A 25,285-nucleotide genomic window follows, 5' to 3' on the forward strand; every position below is an offset into this window, starting at 1 on the left:
ATCAGTCACTCAGAGGAGAGGGGCTGTGAAGCAGCTGAGTACAGAGAGCACTTCACAGTGAATCTCTGCCTCCTGGGCACTTGCAGGAGCAGAACCTTGCAGAATAAAACTTCATATTCACACTACTCCTGATAATAAAAACTCCACAAAACGTATGTTTGTCCTGCTCTCCCCAACCCGTACATAGTGCTGTCTGCAGTTTATCATGGTCAAAACTTCTGACAAACTCCCTTTGATCCACCATCAATAGGACTGATAGATTATCCATAGTCTGGATTATCAGATTGACAGCTCAGTTCTCTGCTAATTCCACATTCTTTAGCAGTTTTGCATCAAATTATTTCTGGGTTCTCAGATCCCAGATTCAAAGATGTTCAGGGTATATAAATGAATCATATACTATAGCAATAGCGTTACTGCTATGGTCATGCTGCAGTATAAGGAGAGGAAATGTTAATCTTATTTTCTGTATTTTTGTCTCACAGAAAGAGCGAACCGAGAAGTTGGTGATCTCCCCCTTGAATCAGCTTCTCACCATGTTTGCCGGACCTCACAAGCTGGTGCAGAAACGCTTCGACAAGCTCCTGGACTATCACAACTGCACCGAGCGAGCGGAGAAACTGAAGGACAAGAAGACCCTGGATGAGCTGCAGTCGGCCAGAAACAACTATGAAGCTCTGAACGCCCAGCTCCTGGATGAGCTGCCCAAATTTCACAATTACGCCAAGGAGTTGTTTGCAAACTGCGTCCGTGGCTACGCTAACGCCCACTGTGACTTTGTGAAACTCGCCTTGGAGGAACTGAAACCACTTCTATCAGTAAGTCCCATCTCCTCGTGTAATATCCCTGATGGAGTCTAATCCATAGCAATCAATGTCCCTGTGTTTCCTCTGGTGGTAAGTGGGAGCAGTAAGCGTTGACATACAGAATATCTGACAGATGCCAAACAAGAAGTATTGCTCCAGTTCGCCCGCTATACAGTCCCGGATGCACGGAAGTGTGCGGAAACGCCACAGTAACCACGAAACACCGGCATAGGAAATCCAGCGTCCAATAAAAGATTGTGGAGACCTTATTTGTGTGTCTTTTTAAAATCCAGAAAAAAATTCAAAAACATAATTCCGTTATGGATTCCGTGGTAGCGGAATCCATAACGGAATTCGTAGATAACCCGAAACTTATACGCCAAAGTTGAAATACAAGTTCCCTCATCTCTAGCCGTTATATGATTTTATGCCATGAATAAGGATCATTATTGTCCGATTCAAAACGCGTAGGTGTGTGTGCCTCCTTGGTGTTTTTTTTCTTCTGGCTTTTAAATAGACGCACAAATAAATTCTCTGCGGCCTTTTATCCGATGCTGGATTTCCTTTGCCGGTGTTTCAGAATATTTAACACGTCCACCAAATTAAAGGGGTTATCCAATTTTACAAACAGCCCCCTCATGTGCTGGGCCCCTCAGAGGGAATATACCTACCCTGCTCTCCGCTCCTGGTCCCCACACCCCCTAGCATCGCGGGTGACTCTAGGGAGGTTTGTCCCAGTCCCCGCCTGCCATTGGCTGCTCCCCCTCGACACCGGATGTTTTCATCCGTGTACAGGGAGAAGTAGCAGTGGTGGTGCGGTGACCAGGAGCGAAGAGCAGGGTAAGTATATTCCCTCTGAGGGGCCCGGCACATGGGGGGGCTGTTTATGAAATTGGATAACCCTTTTTAACATTAAAGGGGTCTTCCATTTTGCAAACAGTTGGAGGCAGCGGGCTTAGAGTGGCTGAAAACATAAGAGCTGATCCTCACCGATCCTTTGCCACTTCTGTTCCGATGCTGCTGCTGCTGCTCTCTACTTCCTGCTTCTGTTTCGGCACAGAAAATGCCTTCTCGGTCAATAACTGGCCGCTATGGTGACCCACCACTGATCGGCTGAGCTGGAATTTCCTGTGCATTTAGACAGGAACGGGAAGTGGAGAGCAGCGACCGCAACGGAAGAGCAGGGGCACAGGTTTAGTGAGGTGAGTATTGCTTCTTAAAGGGCATCTGTCAGCCAGATCAACCCTAATAAACCAGTCATCGTGCCTGGTAGGGCTGACCCTGTTGATAAAAAAAAAATCCCTGTCTTCTCAGGATCTGTTGCAGTATTTAGGGGAAAAAAAGTGTTTTTAAAATATGTGAATTAGGCGCACCGAGGACAGGCCCTAGGCACTTGGTGCACCATGGTTCTTCCACTCTGCTCCCACCTGTATGTATGGCCCTGTCAATTAAGTGGAGGAACGAGTGTCCAGGGAGGCACAGCAGAGGAGCTAAGATCACGGAGTGGCTCGGTCCCACCCTTGGTGCACTTATTCCATAATTTTAATATTTTTGAAAAACACTCTGGCAACTGGTGAGGGGAAGAAAAGTATGATTTTACTCAGCGGGGTCAACCCTACCAGGCATTATGACTGGTGTAGTCGGGTTGATCCTGCTTACACATGCCATTTAATCCACTAGAAGGGCTCATGAACACAAACATATTTTTTTATCTTGTCCGTCCTTTTTATTTTTTTTGCTGCCCTTATGCTGGACCTTTTACTTCAATGCCACCGCAAAAAACGGAAATAACTCCATATGCATTCCGTGTCCGCACGGCCATTCTGCAAAAAAGTTAAATCCGCATCCGGGTTGTTCCATAAAATGCTGAATGCACATGGCCGGTATCCGTGTTTGGCGGATTTGCAATTTGCGTGCCGCAAAACGCCTAACAGTCGTGTGCATGAGCCCTAAGGGTGCATTCACACAACTGTATGTATTTAAAGATCCGCAAAAAATACGGCTGACATCCGTGTTGCAACTGTGTTTTTGAGGACCCATTGTAACAATGTCTTTTCTTGTCTGCAGAACGGACAAGAATAGGAAATGTTCTGTCTTTTTTGCGGGGCCGTGGACGGCGTGTGCTGTCCTCATTTTTTGTAGCCCCATTGAAATGAATGGGTCCGCATCCAATCCTCAATAAATGCAGATCAGATGCCGACCAAAATTACGGTCATGTGAATGGGGCCTAAACCTCCGGTTGTTTGCAAACTGAAAACCACCTTTTATAGTCAGTTGTGCACTAAAGGACTGGAGTGAACAACGGGGAGGCATTAGGCCACGTTTGATGTAAATACCATAGATCTGGAACCACATGCCTATGGCTACCAGTCCATGATCCACTGACATGGATTCTATCCATGGACTTAGTTTGACTTAGGAAAAAAAAAACTTATTAAGACACCAAATTGTTGGGAGGGAACAGCCAGAACCAAATCATAAGACTCTTAAATACAATTATTCTGTAGGGTTAAGGCATTCTTGACCCTGACGACTATTTTCTTTCTGTTAGCTGCTGGGGATCGGAGGCCGAGAGGGGAACCTCATTGCTTTATTCCAAGAAGAGCACAGCAAGGTTCTAGAACAGCTCCAGGTCTTTACATTCTTCCCTGAGAACCCTCCCCCGGCCAAGAAGCCTTTTGAGAGGAAAACTATTGAACGGCAATCTGCTAGAAAGACCGTACCAAGCCCGGTGAGTGATGTGCCACTACGCCCCGGATACCATAGCCATTGGCTGTTTTTCTTTGGAGAATGTTCTGTTCCTAAATGAAGTCCTTTACCTACACAGGCCAAATACATCCCACAGCTGGATGAACATCGGACGTTGCTGCTCGCTAGGTACCCACCTGAAAAACTCTACCAGGCTGAACGTAACTTCAATGCTGCCCAGGACCTGGATGTCTGTGTACAGGAGGGGGATCTGGTTGGCGTCATTAAGCAGCAGGATCCAATGGGTAGTCCTAATCGGTGGCTGGTAGACAACGGAGGTGAGATGTTCAGGTTTACTTTGTCTACATGAATAAGTGCATGACTGCTGATATTTTTGTGATTTTCTTAGAGGGTACTTGCTCAGAAGCCCATTTGCTATCTTCTAGCATTGGTAATGGGATAACGTGACTCGTACTGTAAACAGAGTTGGTGGAGGCCTCTGGGCACAAAAGTTGTAGCAGCCCCCATCACCATCTCTAGAACTACCTGACCCTTACAGAGGTCGGTCCATCTGGGACATTGATGGCATATCGCTAGGATATGCCATCAGTGTCAGGAGTGGGGGACCCGCACCCATCTATCTCCAGAACGGGGGTCCCAAAGTGAAGGAGAGCACACCCCTCTTGCGTGGCGTGCTGTCCATTCTTGGCTATGGGAGTTCCAAAAACGGAAGAGCGAGAACGCTTGGCTGTTTTTGAAAGTCCCATAGCAGTGAATGGAGGGTAGCCGCACATCGTGGCTACTCTCTGCTCACTTCAGGGGCCCCATTCTGGAGATAGATACGGATCCCAGAGGTGGGACCTGCACCTATGTAACATTGATGGCATATCCTATCAATATGCCATCCGTGTCCCAGATAGGCCGACCCTTTTAAAACTGTGTTTTGTAGACAGACGAACCAGTGGCTCCCATAAGGCGGCCATGCCTATTAGATGAGCTTGCCAATTTTGGTGGTATGAACCAATCATCTAATGTGTACAGGAGCATCTCGATTATCATCTGATGGCTCAGGGGATGAAAGACGCCGCCAGAGGTCGACGTTACTCCCCTTGTCCTAGAGAAAGCACAGGCATGTTCATCCAAATGAGGCATAGCTGTCCTTCCAAATGTTTATATGTTTCATGGTTCTATATTAAAGCCAAACCCCTATCAAAACCTAAAAATCTAGGTATGGTAGCACATAACACCAAAAGTTTGCTAACCTTTTCCAAGGCCTTCCGGATTCTCCAAAATATAAATCTGTCTGACAATTTTTTTGCTGGATTGTCTGTGGTCAACGGTGATCTTCATGCCCGAACTATCAAATAATTGGATCTAAATCTTCACCTTTGATTTGGTGACTGCATTGTGCCTGTGTTTGACTCTCTTATATTTTTATATGTCATGGTCCCTTCAAAGACCCAGTGTCTGTAATGGATAATTTCTTGTAGGCCAACCACTCTAGATGGAAGCTCCTGGAGATACAGTCATAATGGGAGTTGTAACTATTACCTACTAATGGGCCATTGTGTTTCCTTCCACAGTGACGAAAGGTTTTGTATACAGCTCCTTCTTGAGGCCGTACAACACCCGGCACAGCCATTCAGACGCATCTATCGGCAGTCATTCCTCCACCGAGTCTGGCTATGGTGGCTCCTCTCCTAATTTCTCAAGACAGAACAGCAACAGCACTTTAACCATCAACCCCAGCATCGGCTCTGTGAGTTTCACCAACCCTTCCACCGCAAGGTCTTCAATGGAGTCCTCTGGGCCGAGCAGCGGTCTCCTGGACACCAATGTTCCTTCCAAATCTAGTTTCACTGTTGAGATGGCATCAAAAAGGTTTAGTGAAACAGACTCTGGTCCACTTCCACGAATTATGGAAATGGAGAACATGATCACCACGGACTGTGCCGAACAGAGTGACTCTAGTAGAAGGGGGAGCCAAACTGAAAACGGAAGTGTGTCAACGTTGCAGAACAGTGGAGACAAAGGTTTAAATGCAGCTAATCGCAAACCGTATAGAAAAAAGACTCCTTCACCGATGGGAAGTGACGTGGAGCCGGAAGGAGGTGATTTGGAGGGGAACCAGGTGGGACTGCTTAGATTTATTATACCATTTAGAATTCATTATTTTATTTCCCTCCACATTTCATAAATGATCCATTGTCTTTTGGTCTATTATATCTGGTGTAACACTCCCTACTGTCAATTATAAGAATAGTGAAAAGCATTGAGGAATGCCATGACCATGTGGAAGCATGAGGCTGCAGGCTGAGGAGTACATTTATACAGGTCATGAAACTATGAGATGACAGTATTCCTTGTAAGCCACACCTCAGCTGCTGCAGAGCTTCTTTATGAAAAGATATGGGATATGCTGGTCTACAGTTTATTTATATATATATATATATATATATATATATATAAATGAAACTGCCTCATTCTTAGGGCTCGTTCACACAAACGTTTTTTGAGTTCCGTATACGGGCCGTTTTTGCATTCCGTATACGGAACCATTCATTTCAATGGGTCCGCAAAAGATGCGGACAGCACTCCATGTGCTGTCCGCATCCGTTGCTCCATTCCGTGACCCCACAAAGATGATGAGACATGTCCTATTCCTGTCCGTTTTGCGGACAAGAATAGGCATCTCTATAATTGGCCTCCTGTTCTGTTCCGCAAATTGCGGAAGGCACACGGGCGGCATCCGTGTTTTGCAGATCCGCAATTTGCGGACCGCAAAAAACAGCACGGCCGTGTGCATGAGCCCTTATTATTAAGAAGGCCTGTAGCAGCTGAGCATGCATTATCTCCTGCAGTAGCCAAATTCACACTTCAGTTATTTCCATCAGTTATTGTGAACAAAAACCAGTAGTGAACCCTACTAAGAGGCAAGGTATACTGGAAAGGCGCACATTGTGTGCTGCAGCGTCCGAGGTCTCCTCCATATCACTGGCACTGGACAGTACAATTTATCCTATCCAATCAGACTTTGCATCTGCCTTAATCCTGTTTTTCCCACAGTAATTTCCTGCAATATTGGCTCGCTTACCCTGACTAGTAATTAGACAAATTTGCTACAAGATTTTTACGAGATGACAGTTTTTTTTTTCCAGAACGGCTCAATTTTTGTCCACAGGCTATGTCCACATGGGTCTAAGCTGCACTACCAGACAGAGCCTGTCGACAAGAGTGGCGCTGTTCCTGGACAAGAACAGACCTTTTCCTGATGCTTCATTACGTTCCTGTCTTTTTAGGTGTATTACGCAGTTTACTCATTTAAAGCGCGCTCTCCAAACGAACTCTCAGTCACCGCCAATCAGAGGGTCAAGATCCTGGAATTTCGAGATATGAATGGAAACGGCGAATGGTGGTTGGCTGAAGTAGAAGGAAGACGGGGCTACGTGCCATCCAACTATATCCGGAAGACGGAGTACACGTGAGATCGAATCTCGGCCAGGACTAACCGTTAGGACAGCATCTGTGCCTTTTTTCTGAAATGACTTTTTGATTATTATTTTTTGTGCTGCTGAAATCACTTGAACACTATATACAGAGAATGTGGTTTTATATAGTAGGACTTGGTATCCACTAGGACGTCCGTACGAAGAGAAAGTGGTTTAAAGGCAATCGTTTGGCCAGATATTGGCCCCGTAATCCCAGTGCCTACTGGTTAAAGGGAGTGAACATGGGCAACCATTGGCGATCCACCAAGCACAAATGCTGGTATAACCTGCAAGTCAAGGCCCTGTTGGCATCTGTAGGCCTGTGGCTATAGGGGGTGTAGTTGTACCAGTATTATAGTTGGCACTATAGGTGGGGGCCTGTTACAGATTTGGGGCCCAAGTTCCATAGATATTAATTATTGACCGCCAGATATCACAGCCTCGCAACTAAACTTATGACTTTTGGGTGCAAAGTTAAACAAACCTGTTATTCATCTTTGCATTGCAAAAGTATTCAGATCCATTCACTCCTTAGTTTCTAAGTATGGATATTTTAAAGGGGTTGTATAAAATTAGAAAAACATGCTTTCTTGAAGTAACGGCTCCAAGCCCATCCACAGGTTGGGTGTGGTATTGCAGCTCATCTCCATGGAAGTAAATGGGGCTGAGCTGCAATACCAGACACAGACAGAAGTGGCGCTATTCCTGGAAGAAATCAGTCATGTTTTCTCTAATCCCAGAGGAACCCTTTAAGGAAGCAGTTAAGGGAATACACACTTGTGGGATTGCATTATCTTTTTTTTTATAGTGAGACAGTTTGCTGTGCTCTGATTGGCTGATAGGTCAGAGTGGTGAGGACATGCGCGCTCTGGTCTCGCCAGCCATTCGTGGATACTCCTTTGGTGGGAGTTGTGGCACTTATGATTTCTTAATTTTGTTTAAATGGAGATATTTAAGAATGGTTTTCTCTTGGGGACACAAATCTCTGCTTTACATTTTCCATAACGTGGTGACTTTTTCAGGGAACATCCACGAGTTCCGATCGACGCTCTCTCTCCAGTGTGTGGTGCAGATTGCAAAGCAGTATTACCATTTTTGTGTTCTTTTTAAAAAAATTTATGTAGAGGTATTAACACTGGTGGCTATGAAGGACCACACTTAAAGGGGTAGTACAGGATTTGAAAAGCATGACTGCTTCCTTCCAAAAACAGCGCCACCCCTGTCCACAGGTTATATGCGGCATTGCAGCTCTGTCCCGCTTCAATGGAGCCGAGCAGTAATGCACAGTGATGGTGCTGTTTTTGGAGGAAAGCAGCAATGTTTTTTTCTATTTCTGGACAACCCCTTTAAAGAATTTGTACAGGATTAGAAAAAAATGGCTGCTTTCGTCCATAAACAGCACCACAACTATCCACAGGTTGTATATGGTCCTGCAGCTCTGCTTCATTAAAACAAATTGGATTGAGCTGCAATATATCCAACAACCTGTGGACAGGTGTGGCACTGTTTTTGGAAGAAAGCAGCCATGTTTTTCAAATCCTGTACAACCCCTTTAAGAGAGCGAATTCAGTACTATGTCGCCCCCACGTGCTGCTTATGCCGATCACATGGTCCATCGGAATAAATGGAGGTCCCCTCCTTAACCCAAAGCTGAAGTTCATTACAACTTGGATGCACTATTGAGGCTGTGGTCACCTAGAACGTGGTGCTACCAACATGTCAAGGGTTCTTATTAAAGGGGGCTCATGAAACTTTTTTTTTTTAAAGCCACCACCGATGTCAGTGGCAGGTATTGCAACTTTTAAAGTGAGCTGCAATACCAGACCCAGCCACACACAAAAGTGGCACTGTTCCTGGGAAAAAAAAAAAAAAAAAAAGGTGAACCCCCTTTAAGTGGCACATTTACTCCTATGGGCTTGTGTGATGGCACCTACAGTTCTGCTTTTCAAGTCACCATCCTACCCCAGCCTTAAGCCTCATGCAGACGTCCGTGGAACACAGTCCGTGAGATACCGGACTTGTATCCTGCTTAGTGAAGGAGCGCACTGCGTCATTGGTTGCGATGACGCCGTGCGCTTATTGCCATCCGCCGCTTTACATTAATACACTGGTATGATCTATACAAGTGCATTACTGTACTGCGGCGGCACAAAGCGTACAGTGTCATAGCAACCAATGACTCCGTGCGCTCCTGCACTAAGCAGTATGCCAGTCCGGTATCTCACGGACCGCGTTCCACTGGACGTCTGCATGAGGCTTTAAAGGTTATAGAGGCTCCTGTCCTACCAAGATTTCAAGCCATCATGGCACTCCGCTTACGTCTAGGCTCTTCCATTCTTTTGAGGATTTTTTTTTTAATGCATTGACTGGTCCTTTTCAGCCTGGAAGGGGTCAGGCAAGAGACTTTTGTAGAATCTACGATTTCCTATGAAATGAAGCATTATATACTATGTGTATCACACAGACCTGACACTTGTAGCAAGTAACAGGATGGCCGTTCAGACCTGACTACTGAAGGGAGTGGAATATCCTGCGCTGTATCCTTACGTGTTTTATTTTTCTCATTGTATAAATGTGTTTTTACAGACCTAGCCTTTGCACATTTCCACATAGGCACCTTTTTAGGGGATGCGAGTTCTTTTTATCGATGCCGTTTTACTGTTCATGAACAAATGTTGTATGATACATTTTGTGTATTTTGTTTTATACTGTTGTGTATTTTATTATTTTTTTTTCCTGGAAGCGGGAGAGGAGAAGGATACTTTGCGGGGGGGGGGGGGATCCTGCTCATTTCTAGAGGCTGTGGTTCAGTGAGGAAAATACAGTTTGATTCTATTGTGCAATGCTATAACGGAACCAATAAACCTCAGCTATGTTGATGACGTTGTGCGTTTGTATTATTTGGTCAGCTTAGGCCTGTTTCACACTGCCGGCAGGCTGTTGTGGCATAGAATAACGGAAATCGGACGGACAAACAAAGTGCTGCATGCAGTGGTATTTGCCTGGTCTGCCTGACAGCATCCGGCAATGCCAGATATGGCAGGCTGCTACCCGGTGGAACAGCCTGCCGGATCGGCAAATATGAAACAAACCTTAGAAGATCATTCAGGAGAGGACAGAAACCAAATGGTGCAAAATGTTTAATAAACTGTTGCAAAAAAAAAAGTGTTGTTCAGCCATAAATACATGCATATAAGTTACAAAAATTGCCGTCCAAGGGAAATGGTCAACTGGTTTGGGGCCACTAGACAATCAGCATACCATTATGCAGCTGGGGTTTAGGGTCCCAAACCTACCCATGGAAAACCTACCTGCCCCCACAAAATAAAGTAAATGAAGTTCAAACTTAGGGGAGAATTCAGTTATAGGTTCCGTTATCATGGAATATAACAGAGTTTTAGGATGGAATGCAAAACGGAAACCTTTAAGAGGTATTCCATTTTGCTCTGTCCTTATAAGTCTATGGGGATACAACGGTTCAGTTTGTTTCCGTTATACATGACGGAATAAATAGTCCTGTCAAGTTATAATGGAATTCCGTAACGCCAATGCGAACCCGCCCTTACCAGGAAAGGTTCCAGGACTCTTCAGGTGCATGAGCTTTGCTCTGATGAGGCCAATGATAGCTTCACTACACATCAAGCAGGAGATATTCTATGTATAACGTCCCTGGCATTAATGGCGTTGTGTGCTTGCGTCTGATGCTGCTGCAGAATAGTCCTGGACTCTAATAGTAATTTTTAATTTCATTTTATTACACGGGGCCTCCGATGGTAAGCTTGTTACAGCCCCCATCAGCTGTGATTCGTGGGAGAATCCAGCAACAAGTGTTCAGTTTGCCTGCAGTGCCTCTACAGGAGAAGTGAAGCATTACACCTTTTCCAACTGAAATCAGTGAGCTGCCTGTTTAATGCATGGATATAACATGTCCTCCAGAGCAAGAGATGCTTCTTGCAGTTAATAGATGAGGGTCCTAAACTGGACAATCCCTTTAAATGATCTGTCTGGTGACAAAATTACTTAAAATTCTAGACTATCACTGTTGAGTGACAGTTTGGAGACCACTGATATAAGAGATGGTGTTTCCAAGTCAAATACCCATCTGCAGATAGCTGTTTCAAGGTGCTTGCCCCCTCATCAGTATGAAGCTGGATTCTGGCTGGCTGGGTGCAATGCCTTAGATGCAGTGCTGGGTCTCCTTAAAGGGCTTTTTTTCTACTATTGGCAATTTTCCCCTGTCATGTCCCAAGGATTGTTAAAAGGTCAGATTTTTAAGGGAGCCACTCACTTCCTTGGGCGATACCTCTTTGCAATCAACGTTCCCAAAGTTCACAGTGCTTCATGACTTGTCTTGGGTTGGCTGTAGTCGATGTTCAGAGAGTCTTAAGGTCTCATCACACACACATCTAGATCCTTCAGATCTCACAGTGATGTGATGTTGGTGCTTTCAATACCAGCATCTCTGGCCATAGAGGAAAAGTGTCCTTTTCTCACCAGGAGGTCATTCGGACTTCCATATTCTATTATCTTTCCTGAGTCCAACACCATGACCCTGCAAACGAAAAAGACAAAAATACTATGAATTCCTGCAACTGATATAGATTATATAGAACTGGTCAGCACTGAACAGACACATCCATCACTGCAGAGCTGAACTCCCTTATTACAATGATCTCTACAGTTTTTGTAATGTGAACAAGGCAATGACCTATCTACCATACGCAGGGGTGGACTTGGAACTAAAAGTGGCCCCATTTTGTAGTCTGGTCCAAACTGATGGAAGGCAGAGCCAGCAACATCATATTGTGGCACATTGTACCACCCCAACAGAGCCAAATACCACAGCCCATCACAAAATACATCCCCAAAAACTTCCACTGAGTGGCTATGAGGTGGACTGAGGCTCTCCCTTGGCATCGACCCACCAGGAAATTTGCCTGTAAGGTCTGTGGCCAATCCGCCCCTGACCATACAGGCAGGACAAACACCTGCTTTGGTAGGAGGGGACCCAGTTGTGAACGGCTTCCTCCATTTGTTGTGTAGCTGAATGCAGCTCTTGAGGAGAAAGTGCTGTATCCTGTGAATGACTTATCCTGAGTCACAGCCCATTCTCTACCATTAAAGTTACTTAAAGGCCACATGTCACCTGGGGTCTCATTCTTTCGAGTGCTGTGGCTTCTTGATAGTTTACATCAGTCCATCTATCTCAGGCATCCTCAAACTGTGGCCCTCCAGCTGTTGTAAAACTAAACTCCCACAATGCCCTGCTGTAGGCTGTTCAGGCATGCTGGGAGTTGTAGTTTTGCAACAGCTGGAGGGCCGCAGTTTGAGGATGCCTGATCTACCTGCACAAGTCTAAATACATCTCCTCCACTGTCACGCAGACCCTGCAATCACCATTGCTCCAGACATTGGTGCATTCCTGGGGTAAATTTGCTTCTAAAACCGCACTAGCCACGATACCAGGCCCTCTCACGGTTATTGCCATACACCCTGGCCTACCTTCTTATATTGGGTCCTTACCGGCTTTTCAGATTTCCTCCCTTTCACAGATCTTAATTAAAGACATATTCAGGGATTCAACCCTTCTACCCTTCAGTGACCTATCGCATATCTCTTCTGACTCCCCGGGTCGTTGGTTCAGATACCTTCAACTCCGCAATTTCGTAAGCTCCTTGGCTCCTGGTTCGCAACTATCCGCCCCTCTGACTAACTTTGAAAAACTCTGCACAGCAGCATCAGGACCTTGTCATGGCATATCTTTGATCTACGGTCTGATCGGTGCCGGGGAGGTAGGGCATGGCACGTTAACCGAACAGTTGAAGGATGTGGGGTTTGTGTCTGGTTGGGAGGGTGAATTAGCGGTTACCATTTCCGCTGAACAATGGAATCGCTCCCTTCTGTTCACTCATAAGTAGACGGTTTCTTGCCGCCTACAAGAGTTAAACTATAAAATCCTTACACGGTGGTATAGGACTCCGGTCAAGCTACATCAGTTTTATCCTTCTGTTCCCAATACATGTTGGCGATGCCACGATGCAGTGGGCTCCATGCTCGACATCTGGTGGGGCTGTCCTGGGGTTGCCCCTCTGTGGCAACCCCAGGATGTTTTTGCTCTATATAACGCTTTGTACCGGACCTCTATATCACCGTCTCCTCAGATAGCTCTCCTTTCTATCTACTCGGGTAGAATTCAACTTGGAAAGAAAGGTGCCCTTAGGCTATTTGTGCAGGCTGTTACGCTGGGTTCACACCTAGGCGTTTCTCAAACGCGCGTTTCTATGCGTGTTTTTGTCGCGCGTTTTATGCGCGTTTTTTTAATAGTGAACGCGCGTTTGACGCGCGTTTGGGTGATTGACAGCAGTGTTGTCCAAAGAGTCTATGGCCCAAACGCGCGTCAAACGCGCGTCAAACGCGCCAAAAAAAGCTCCTGTACTTGTTTGAGCGTCGGGCGTTTTACAGCGCGATTGTACGCGCTGTAAAACGCCCAGGTGTGAACCCTTCCCATAGGGAATCATTGGTTCTTGCCTGTTGTGCGTTTTACAGCGCGTAGGAACGCGCTGTAAAACGCTCAGGTGTGAACCCAGCGTAAGACAGATCATACCACGCCAGTGGAAATCAGCAGAGAGCCTGAGGAGATCTACTTGGGTCCACGCTTTAGACACTCTGGTCCGGATGGAAGAGCTGAGGCCCACAATCAGACGCGTTCATACTCGCAAACATGGGACCCTTGGCTGCAATTCAGAAGCTCTGCTCTATTTCACACTTGGCTAGATACTGGTTGTTGTATCTGGTGAAGTTCAGGTTTCTTTTCTTCACATACCCTCTCCCTCTCCCCCCCCCCCGTATCTCCTTACCCCCTGTTTTCCAGCCCTTGTCTTGGTCTTATTTGTTCAGATTCGTCACACTTATTTGCATACTTATGATAGTCATGTTTCCTTTATAATTGGGCACAGGCTATATTGCCCTTTTCCTCACTTGTTATGTGACTTTGTAACTCATTTTCATTTTTGCTTCAATAAATATGATTGAACCATAAATACATCTCCTCCACAGTCCACACAGCTCTAAACCTTCTGTTTCCCCTCACATACTGTAGTATATTAAAAAAAAAAAAAACAGTCTGCAGGCACCAGTAGGGGGAGCTCAGTATTTAGGAATTTATATTGCTACTAACTGCACTCAATGGAAGTTGTACAAATCTCTATGCACTTAGGTTCAAGGAATTTACTTGAAGCCACCTACTTGAAGGAGTTCAGCCCAGGGCACCATCTCACCCTGGGCCACCATAGCAGTGACATGTTCTGCCTTCATGGTAGTTATGCCACTTGCTACAGCCATTCGGTGGGAAGCCAAGAGTCCAACCTCAAGAGTGTTGTAGAGAGAGTACTGAAGATAGGCCATCGGTATTCTGATTCTGGAAAACCCCTGTAACCACTAGAGGGAGCTCATTGTATACGAACTTCTGAGTCGTCTGTAAATGTATAGACAGCCCACACAATGTGTCACAGTGGCATTTTGCTTTGTCCACCATGGACATCAACATGCCTGAAAACCCAAAATAAAAGTCATGCCCTCGACTATGTTCTAGGTTCATTTTGACTCTGTGCCTAAGGAGAAGGGATGATAAGCAGTGTCCTCACTTGTTACTGTCCATGATGGTGTGCAGCCGATGTGCAATGGTCAACACTGTGCAGTCTGCAAATTCACTGCGGATGGTCCTCTGGATTAAATTATCCGTCTCCAGATCCACGGCGGCCGTCGCTTCATCCATAATGAGGATCTTGGATTTGCGAAGTAGCGCTCGAGCCAGACACACCAGCTGCCTCTGCCCGACACTGCACACAACAACATTTGTGAGGGAAATGCAAGACAATGCGAATCCTTAATCAGTAATAACAACTTGTACAAAATGATAATGTAAATTAATACTCCATGAAAAAATTATACGTTGTATTGCACATAGTGCCCTGAGGGGCAGTGCCAGACACCAAATAGAGAATCCTTGTGTCATGCTCTGCCCCCTCAGGACTTGAACTATGGATAATAACAGTATTAGGGTACTTTCACACTTGCGGCAGGACGGATCCGTCCTGCCGCTATTTCGCCGTGCCGCCGGACCACCGCTCCATCCCATTGACTATAATGGGGACGGGGCAGAGCTCCGGCGCAGCACGGCGGTGCACGGCGCAATCCGCCGGACTAAAAAGTCCTGCATGTCCGACTTTTTAGTCCGGCGGCTTTTGCCGTGCTGTGCCGGAGCTCCGACCCCCTGTCCCCATTATAGTCAATGGGGACGGAGCGGTGGTCCGGCGGCAGGACGGATCCGACATGGTGAACAGCCTGTCGGATCCGTCCTGCCGCAAGTGTGAAAGTAGCCTTAGGGTACTTTCACACTTGCGTTAAAATTTTCCAGTATTGAATGCCGTCCTAGGGGCTCAATACCAGAAAAAAAAAATTATCAGTTTTATCCTAATGCATTCTGAATGGAGAGTAATCCGTTCAGGATGCATCAGGATGTCTTCAGTTTTTGTATGGAGAAAATACCGCAGCATAGTTTCTTCGTCCAAAATTCCGGAAAACTTGCCGAAATTCCGGATCCGGCATTATTTTACATTTAAAAGCCTTAAGATCCGGCCCCAAGTGTTCCGGCAAATGTGAAGATAAACACCAGATCCGTTTTTACGGATGACAACTGTCGAGACGGATCCGGTATTGCAATGCATTTGTAAGACGGATCTGCATCCGGATCAGTCTACAAATGCTGTCCGTTTGCCTACAGATTGCTGAAACTGCCTGCCGGAATCCAGCAACACAAGTGTGAAAGTACCCTTAGTCCTGTCTGGTGTGTAACTAAGAAATCTGCTTCATCTCATTGTGCCATAAGCATCATTCAGACAGGAGTTTAGGCAAAATACGTCTCAGGATTTCTCTATGTCAGAAGGAGCCTGCAGGGATCAACACAAGATAGGAGACTCCTCAGTGCGGCTGTGCTCTTACCTTAGGTTCTCTCCTCCTTCACTTACTTCGTAGAAGAGCTTTTCCTGCAGCTCTTCTACATATGGCTTGAGGTGAGAGAGTTCAAGAGCTTTCCATACTTCTTCATCCGTGTACTGATTGAACGGGTCCAAATTCATCCTCAGTGTCCCAGAGAACAGCACCGGGTCCTACAGAGCAAAAGTGCACTAAGTGGAAAGGCCAATGGACTGCAAGGCAATGATATCACTATTGCTTTACGGGAGCCAAGCTGCTGTGGTAACCTGCCACCAACCCTTCCACGTGTAGCCGAATATGCATGTCAAGGATGTCCATTTGCCTTCAAAATGATGTAATATTTTGTTACCTCCCATCTATCCCTGTAAATAATGTCACAGATGTTACCGTCTCCTTATCGCTCCATATAAATTTTGTAAGCACATATAGTGCTGTCTCCTTGTCTCACATGTGAATGATGGGGAAACAATATTTCCTCACGGCCTCTCTATGATTGATGTAGCCACACACAGCACTGCCCTCCTTGTGAATAATGGAGGCGCCTACAGTACTCTCTCCTTGCTTCTCCCTGTGAATGTTGTGGACACAGACAGTACTCATTCCTTGTCTCTTCGTATAAATGCTGAAGGCACAAACAGTATTTACTCCAGTCCTTCTCTATGGCTGACATAGGCACTAACAGTATTACCTTACTACCTCCCTGTCTCTCCGTGTAAATAATGTAGGCACATATAGTACTGCCTTCTTGTTTCTCCATGTGAATGGTTTAGACCCAGACAGCACTTTTTCTCTCTAAGTAAATGATATAGGCACAGATAGTGCTGCCTTCCTGTCTATTCCTATAAATGTAGATAAAGATAGTACTCACTCCCTGTAAATGATGAAGGCAGATAGTACTACCTTCCAGTCTCTGTAAATGATATAGTCACAGGCAGTACTACCTTTGTCTATTCCTGTAAATGATGAAGGCACAGATAGTACTGCCTCCCTGTCTCTCTGTAAATGATAGTCACAGACTGTACTGCCGTCCTGTCTATTCCTATAAATGATGTAGGCACAGATAGTACTGCCTCCCTTTCAATGATGTAGGCCCAGATGATATTGTCTTCCTATTCCTATAAATAATTTAATCAAATAGATACAACTAGCACTGCCTCTTCCTGTAAATAATAGTAGCTGCAGATAGCGCTGTTTCCCTGTCTCTGTGGATGGAGATAGGACGATCACATTTACACAGCACAAGTGCAACTATATTCCCCTATTATTGCCTAGATTACTGGATTATTTTTGTCGCACATACCACATTGTTTATTGAGAGGCAGATTTGTTTCATAGTGCCCTCGAATATGACTCATCGAGCACCCGAGCACAATGGAAGTCAATGGGAGAACCCAAGCACAGTGGCGTACACACAATCCATGGGGCCCCGGTGCAAAACTGATCCATGGGGCCCCAACCCGCCGCCGCTGCCGCCACCCCCCAACCTGCCTCCACCCCATCCCCACTACCTCCCCTACCATTCACCCAACATGCCTCCTATCAGTACCATTTTGTGCGGGACAGGCTGATTTTGGATGGCAATCCTGCTGTACTGCCGTCTGTGGAGGGCACTGTTATGGGATATATCCGTGGAGGGCACTGTTATGGGATATATCCGTGGAGGGCACTGTTATGGGATATATCCGTGGAGGGCACTGTTATGGGATATATCCGTGGAGGGCACTGTTATGGGATATATCCGTGGAGGGCACTGTTATGGGATATATCCGTGGAGGGCACTGTTATGGGATATATCCGTGGAGGGCACTGTTATGGGATATATCCGTGGAGGGCACTGTTATGGGATATATCCGTGGAGGGCACTGTTATGGGATATATCCGTGGAGGGCACTGTTATGGGATATATCCGTGGAGGGCACTGTTATGGGATATATCCGTGGAGGGCACTGTTATGGGATATATCCGTGGAGGGCACTGTTATGGGATATATCCGTGGAGGGCACTGTTATGGGATATATCCGTGGAGGGCACTGTTATGGGATATATCCGTGGAGGGCACTGTTATGGGATATATCCGTGGAGGGCACTGTTATGGGATATATCCGTGGAGGGCACTGTTATGGGATATATCCGTGGAGGGCACTGTTATGGGATATATCCGTGGAGGGCACTGTTATGGGATATATCCGTGGAGGGCACTGTTATGGGATATATCCGTGGAGGGCACTGTTATGGGATATATCCGTGGAGGGCACTGTTATGGGATATATCCGTGGAGGGCACTGTTATGGGATATATCCGTGGAGGGCACTTATGGGGGATCTGTGCTATATATGTGTCATCCACAGATCCCCCATAAGTGCCCTCCACAGATCCCCCATAAGTGCCTGGCTTCTAGTAATTTATCAGTGGGGAGGGAGGAGGTGGGGACACTCGCGGCAGGGCCGGTGCAGTGCCCGGCGCTGTGCACACACCGGGGGAAGCTCCTACCTTCTGGAAGTTCTGCTGCAGCCTGCAGGACATTTTGCTCCACGATCATGGCCCAGCTCCTCCCCGCGCTTCTTCTGCTGCTGAGATCCAGAGCACGGGGCGGCAGCTGTCAGGGCAGCGGGGCGGGCATATGTGCCATGCTGCACTGCGGGGGGGGGGGGGGGGAGAATCCACGAGCCGGCATCTCTCCCTGAGCATCCTCTGTCATGCGCCTCCTGCCCCGCCTGCCTGCTTCATTCATAAAGTGGGAGGAGCACGCAGACGGGGCAGGAGGCGCATGACAGAGATTTTTCTGACATTGACTGCCGGGCCCTGGCATTTTGCCAGCAGCTTCAGCGGGGCCACAAATAATTGCTGCGCGGCCGACCGCCCGCACAGCTTAGTTTGAGGGAACACTGACTGCAAGGGCCAGGGGAGTCCACAGGCGGCCGGGCCCCCTGGAGTGCCGGGCCCGGTCGCAAATGCGACCCTTGCGACCCCTGTATGTACGCCACTGCCCAAGCATTAAACCAGGCACCCCCTCCTTTGAAGAGATGAAGAGTGTGTCTGGTTTACATAAAAAAAGGTAAAAAATTGATGGAACCACCACAAACATGGTTTGGAAACAGCATTGGGAGGACATCTGGATGCATCTTGGACTCCTAATACCTATGACATACAATAGACAACTATACAAAAGCTATATGCCAAAAGCCAGGTATGTGCAAGCCACCCATCTATCCATGAGGCAGATAACAGTCAGCATACCTCACAATGGCAGCCTTGTGCGCTATGAGACATTCCAAACCAGCTCTCATCTGACTGAGAGCCAGTAAGCCTCAAACTTGCTTCATATCTGTTGGATGGCTTGGGTGGACCTGCGCACCTAGATCAATATCATTAGGGTGACACAAGTTTTCCGATTGTCCTAACATAATATTCAATAACCTTTCTATACAGTTTTGTCATGTAAACTCATTTGCATAAACATGGGCATATGGGAAAGACATGCAAATGAGCAGAATCTGCCTTGTTTTTCAGCTGAAAAACCATTTGCATGGAAAATATGCGATAAAAATTTGCTATTACAATATTCGCGATCTAGACTACTCATGAACAGCGCCATCTATTTTAGTCATAGTCTTGTCATAAGACTGTGAAACCAATAACATATAAAGCATCATCAACCCTTACATAAAGACGCACTACCATGAGACTACACGACAATAAATCCACATGACCTCCGAAATGAGATACTGTACACCTCCAGGAATACCTATAATAAAAAGAAAACTTTATACCACATCACCTGTATAGAAGGGGGAGGGAAATGTTTAGGGAAAGGATTATTGCACTGTTTATATGCGTTTTAGCTTTGTTTCTCACTGCACGTATCTGTAAAAAAGGAATATGCCCTGTAATTTGAGCCAATATGTAGCTTTGAATGTAAATGTGCAAATTATATCAAAACCTAATAAAATGTACAAAAAAAATAAGGACTATGAAACCAATAGATGGCGCTGTTTCCGAGTCATGAACAGCGCCATCTATTGGATTTATAGTCTTGTCATAAGAATATGAAACCAATAGATGGTGCTGTTCATGAGTAGTGTTAATCGCGAATATTCTAATCGCGAATTTTTAGCGCAAATAGTGTTTCAGCTGAAAAAAACTAGCAGATTCAGCTAATTAGCATATGCCCACAATTATGCAAATGAGTTGACACCTTTTTCTGTGAACCAGACACTCTTCTTGAGGGCAGGGGGTGCCTGGTTTACTGCTCAGGTCTTCCATTGATTTTCTGTTCAATTGTGCTCGAGCATACACAGTTCTGGCATCGTAATTAGAGATGAGCGAATTTCATATTTTGAAATTCGTTCACACTTCTTTTGTTGGTTAAAGGCGAATTGCGTTAGTCCACCCCTGCATAACGGAAACGGGATGGATCCGTTTTGCAGCCCATAGACTTCTATTATGACGTAATGAATAAAGGAATGCCTCTAAAGGCATAGAATTGCGTTATGGTCTGTGGTAACGACTCCATAACGCAATTCACCTTTAACCAACAAACGAAGTGTGAACCAATTTCATAAGCGGAAATTCGCTCATCTCTAATCCTAATAATTTCCAGCTCACAGAACAATGGATGTTTGTTGTAACACATTGCTTGAAACGTTGCCAACATCAAACAATAATCCAAATACTATGTGTCAGCGACGTAATCCTTATATATTAGATATAAGTTAGTATATATAAGTATTAAGCCACCTGTGAAATTTAATTTTAAAAAGGTAAATCTTGCCAGGAAATCTCAATCAAGAAAGTGGAGAAACGCAAATGTAATTTTTCGCTGAGTAATCAGTCGCCGCTCACTATGGCTTTAGTTGTGTAACTGCTGCCACCTAGTGTTAGGTTTCATAAGTGCAAACTGAAAAGTGCCACACTGTGACTTTACATCACTGTGGGCCAATCTCATCATTTTCAGTGGGATCTGCTGATGGTATAATGTACATGAGCTCCCTGAATCCGGTATACATCTGTTATGGGCCACAGAGGTGTACGTTGGAGCTCTCTTGGCCCCATTGCTAAATCTGTACCAGGGATCGCACCTACCATGTGCCATTTATAACTAGTTTTGAGTGAAGCGAGCTTTGGACCCAAGATCTGAAGTCGCTTCGGTCAAAACTTCATTTGAATACTGTACGGAGATTAGTCTCCGTACAGTATTCAAATGTATGGGCTCCGGCGAGGTGAAATGAGTTATCACCAAAGTCTCGCATTATTAAAGGCCATGTACACCTTCGGAAGCAATTTTTGTTTATGATTGCATTTTACTCATTTTTGGCTAAAATTCATATTTTTAATTGTCCTTTATAAAAAATATTGTTTTTCACTTTGAGCCAGTCATCTAATTACCTTATTGTCTAATGTACAAAGGGGTCATCAACACTTATTTAGGCCACATTCTTATCAGTAAGGGCTCATGCACACGAATGTATTCATTTCAATGGGTCCGCAAAAAATGGAAGGAGTGCATTCCATTTCCATATGTCTGCATAGTAGTTCCGCAAAAAAATAGAACATGTTCTTTTATTGTCCGCATTACGGACAAGGATAGGACTGTTCTATTAGGGTCCAGCTGTTCTGTTCCGCAAAATACAGAATGAACACGAACATCCGTATTTTTTGCAGATCCGTGTTTTGTGGACCGCAAAATACATACAATCATGTGCATGAGCCCTAAGAATTGAGCTTTGATGGTTGTTTATAATGTTAGAGAGCACAGATATGGAGCCTGTCAGCTCCCCAACTGACGAAAAAGAGAGAAAATCCAAAGGCTTCTACTAGAGCATCTCCGTACAGAAAAATAGCTCCATATTTTTAATAAAGACCAATTGAAAAAAATATTTTTAGCTCAAAATGAATACAATTTAAAAAAAATATCTGTGCTATACTGTATACTAGTATTCATTATTGCAATCCAATTATCCTCTGTGGTTAACACTGGGTTTATGCTCCCGGTGGAGATAGTGCTCATTATAGCAGCAAATTCCTACCCCATATCAAGGGGGAGCACTGATATCCTGCGTGGACCATCTACACAAGGATCCACAGAAGAATTTCCCTGAAATAGGGTATTAGTACCATTGAGACCACAGTCTAGTGTTTTGTAAAGACCGCTTAGCTTTTATTACAATTTTTTTAATATATTTTTAATTCTAATAAATAAAGGTTTTTTATTCTAATAAATAAGGTTTTTTATTCTAATAAATAAGGTTAAAAAAACTTATTTATTAGAATAAAAAACCTTATTAGAATAAAAAAATATATCTAAAAAAAATAGTAATAAAAGCTAAGCGGCCTTTCAAATAAATGTGTCAAATCTCCATTTGACTTCCTGATAATTGAGTGCCCTCCAATTTTCATTTACTTTTGTTCTTACGTTTTAAGGGCTTGGGGTGTTGCCCTTGGAGTGAGCACCATCTCACGGTAACACATGCAGGTGAGCCACTGACATTTATTGTATTTTTAAACTTAAAATTACCTGAGGAATTATAGTTAGTTTGTTGCGCAGATCGTGGAGGCCAATGGCGGAGATGTCCAGACCATCAATGATTATCTTCCCCCCTGCTGCCTCGATGATCCGGAAGAGGCAATTCGTAAGGGAAGATTTTCCAGCTCCCGTCCTTCCAACTATTCCAACCTGAGGGACAAAGTATTCCATTACAGATATCTCCATCTCAGCTCTACTTTAGTTATTTCATATCTTCCCCCCTTTCTCCACTATGTGCACAATTAGGCAAGTTGTATTTTTGAGGATTCATTTCATTATTGAACAACTACAGTGCTGTCCGAAAATGTTAATAAACCTCAAATCTGAATATTTAAGAAAGTATAAGTGATTTATTTTTATTTTTTTGGGAGAAAATCTGTGCGTGCATAATTATTAAGAAACTCTTAGGCCCCTTTCACACGGGCGAGTTTTCCGCGTGGATGCGATGCGCGAGTTGAACGCATTGCACTCGCACTGAATCCGGACCCATTCATTTCTATGTGGCTGTGCACATGAGCGGTGATTTTCACGCATCACTTGTGCATTCTCTATTTTGTGCGTTTTTCACGCAACGCAGGCCCCATAGAAGTGAATGGGACTGCGTGAAAATCGCAAGCATCCGCAAGCAAGTGCGGATGCGGTGCGATTTTCACGCACGGTTGCTAGGAGATGATAGGGATGGAGACCCAATTATTATTTTCCCTTATAACATGCTTCTCTTCTGTCTTCTTTCTTCAGAACCTGGGTAAAGGACCTGTGGTGACGTCACTGCCTGCGCTCATCACATGGCCCGTCACATGATCCATCACCATGGTAAAAGATCATGTGATGAGCGCAGTGATGTCACCACAGGTCCTTTACCCAGGTCCTGAAGAAGGAAGACAGAAGAGAAGCTGGGCTGCGCGAACAAGTGGATTAAGGCGAGATTTTTTTTTTTAACCCCTCCAGCCCTATTTACTATGCATTCTGTAATAAGAATGCTATTATGTTCCCTTATAACCATGTTAGAAGGGGAAATAATACAATCTACAGAACACCTAACCCAAACCAGAACTTCTGTGAAGAAGTTTGGGTACCAAACATGCAATTTTTCTCACGCGCGTGCAAAACGCATTACACTGTTTTGCACTCTCGCTGAAAAATCGTGCATTTTCCCACAACGCACCTGCATCTTATCCGTGCAAAAAACATGACGCCCGTGTGAAAGAGGCCTTAGAGATGTATTAGACATGCAGAGGGTCAGATCATTATAACAAGCGTTCTTAGGAATGCTCGTTAGCGATGATCTGATCTGCCTGTGTAAAAATGCCACCAATTACACAATGAAAGAGCAAACGCTTGTTCATTGTGCAATCGCAATTTTTATGCATGCCAAAAAAAACTCATTGTTTGCGATGGGAGATCGTGCCATCTAATCACGCTCTTCTGCTGGCAAATGATTTTGAATGGGGACCAGAGATGGCATTAGCCATCACTCCTTTCCATACTGTGGAGGAGATCGCTGCATGTAAATGAAGCAGTGTCCTCCACTGATGAGCAGGCGATTTTCGGGAAGGAACACTTCATCTGCCGGTCTAATACGGCCCTTAGTTTGCAGAATTATTATGTAACTAACTGAAAAAGGAGAATGTTTCCATCTCACTTGTTTATTTACCTCTATTAAGGTGAGAATACTAAAGAAACAACTAAAATGTACAAATAAACATTTCTAACATACAAAAATAATCTGTGACAAATATAGCCCCCCTTCTTTTCAATACCAGTCATAAGCCTTCCATCCATAGGCGTCTCAGTTTCTTAATCTGTTGACGATCAACTTTTCGTGCAGCAGCAACCACAGCCTCCCAGACACTGTTCAGAGAGGCGGATGGTTTTCCTGCACCGTAAATCTCCTGTTTAAGAAGGGCCCAAAAGTTCTCTATAGGGTTTAAGTCAGGATGAGAAATGGCCATGTCATTATTCTTTAATCTTTAAGGCTTTCAGCTGACTAGCAATGCAGCGATGGACCATTGTCTTGCAGGAAAAACATGGTTTTCTTGACAGATGCAGACTTGGTCTAGTATCACTGCTTGAGGAAAGTATAGTGTTTGGGAGTTGATTTTGAGTCCATCTTCAAGACGAAGAGATCCAAGTAGCTCATCTTTACTAATACCAGCCCATAGCAGTACTCCACCTCCACCTTGCTGGCGTCTGAGTCAAAGTGTAGCTCTAATGCTCATTACTGATCCATCCCCGATCCCATCCTTCTGGTCCGGCAAGAGTCTCTCTTATCTCATCAGTTCATAAAATAATCTGTCTTCAGATATTTCTTGGCCCAGTTTTAAAGTCTTGTTCAGTGGTGGTTGGGTTTCAGGCTTCCATATCTTGGTCATATCTCTGAGCACTGAACACCTTGTACCTCTGCACATTCCAGGGAGGTTTCAGTTTGTACTGTAAGGGTATTTTTAAGTACTGATTGGTTCTGTCCACTTCAATTCTGTTTAATACTCTGTGCAATAGTTTACAAGTTTGCCTTGTAATGTGGTGGGTTACAGGTAGTACCCATCCCCCATTGTGCTGATAAGAACACATTCCTGAGTGATCTCAGAGACAATGCGTGATGCACACATGGAGGAGGGGCTGATGAGAATCAGTGTGGTCTGCACTAACAAATTAATTGGGATTAGACCAGAAACTTCATCCTTGGTAGGGTGTTAGTATTGTTTGCCCTATCTCTTGTGCACTCTGGGGTGTCGGTCATGTGATGGCCCAACGCATCCCTATCCCATATTTAGGCTAGTGATGGT

General features: G+C 45.0%; 1 protein-coding gene and 1 pseudogene across 3 annotated transcripts in view; one reads left to right on the forward strand and one right to left on the reverse strand.

Annotated features, from left to right (window-relative positions):
* Positions 1–8,971, forward strand: part of LOC122941162 (dynamin-binding protein-like) — a 65,219-nt gene extending 56,248 nt beyond the window's left edge. For 2 of the 3 annotated variants that reach the window (XM_044298195.1, XM_044298197.1), the window contains 5 exons: positions 486–818; positions 3,358–3,537; positions 3,634–3,832; positions 5,078–5,625; positions 6,794–8,971. In XM_044298195.1, coding sequence (XP_044154130.1) covers positions 486–818; positions 3,358–3,537; positions 3,634–3,832; positions 5,078–5,625; positions 6,794–6,979 — 1,446 coding nt within the window. In that variant the 3' untranslated portion in view covers positions 6,980–8,971. The remainder of the gene's footprint in view (positions 1–485; positions 819–3,357; positions 3,538–3,633; positions 3,833–5,077; positions 5,626–6,793) is intronic. The other variant, XM_044298196.1, reaches the window with a different exon arrangement.
* A 1,150-nt stretch (positions 8,972–10,121) lies between these two features.
* The window catches only part of LOC122941135, an 83,737-nt pseudogene continuing 68,573 nt past the window's right edge, over positions 10,122–25,285 (reverse strand).

The sequence above is a fragment of the Bufo gargarizans genome, chromosome 6 (assembly GCF_014858855.1).
Source record: "Bufo gargarizans isolate SCDJY-AF-19 chromosome 6, ASM1485885v1, whole genome shotgun sequence".
NCBI lineage: Eukaryota > Metazoa > Chordata > Amphibia > Anura > Bufonidae > Bufo > Bufo gargarizans.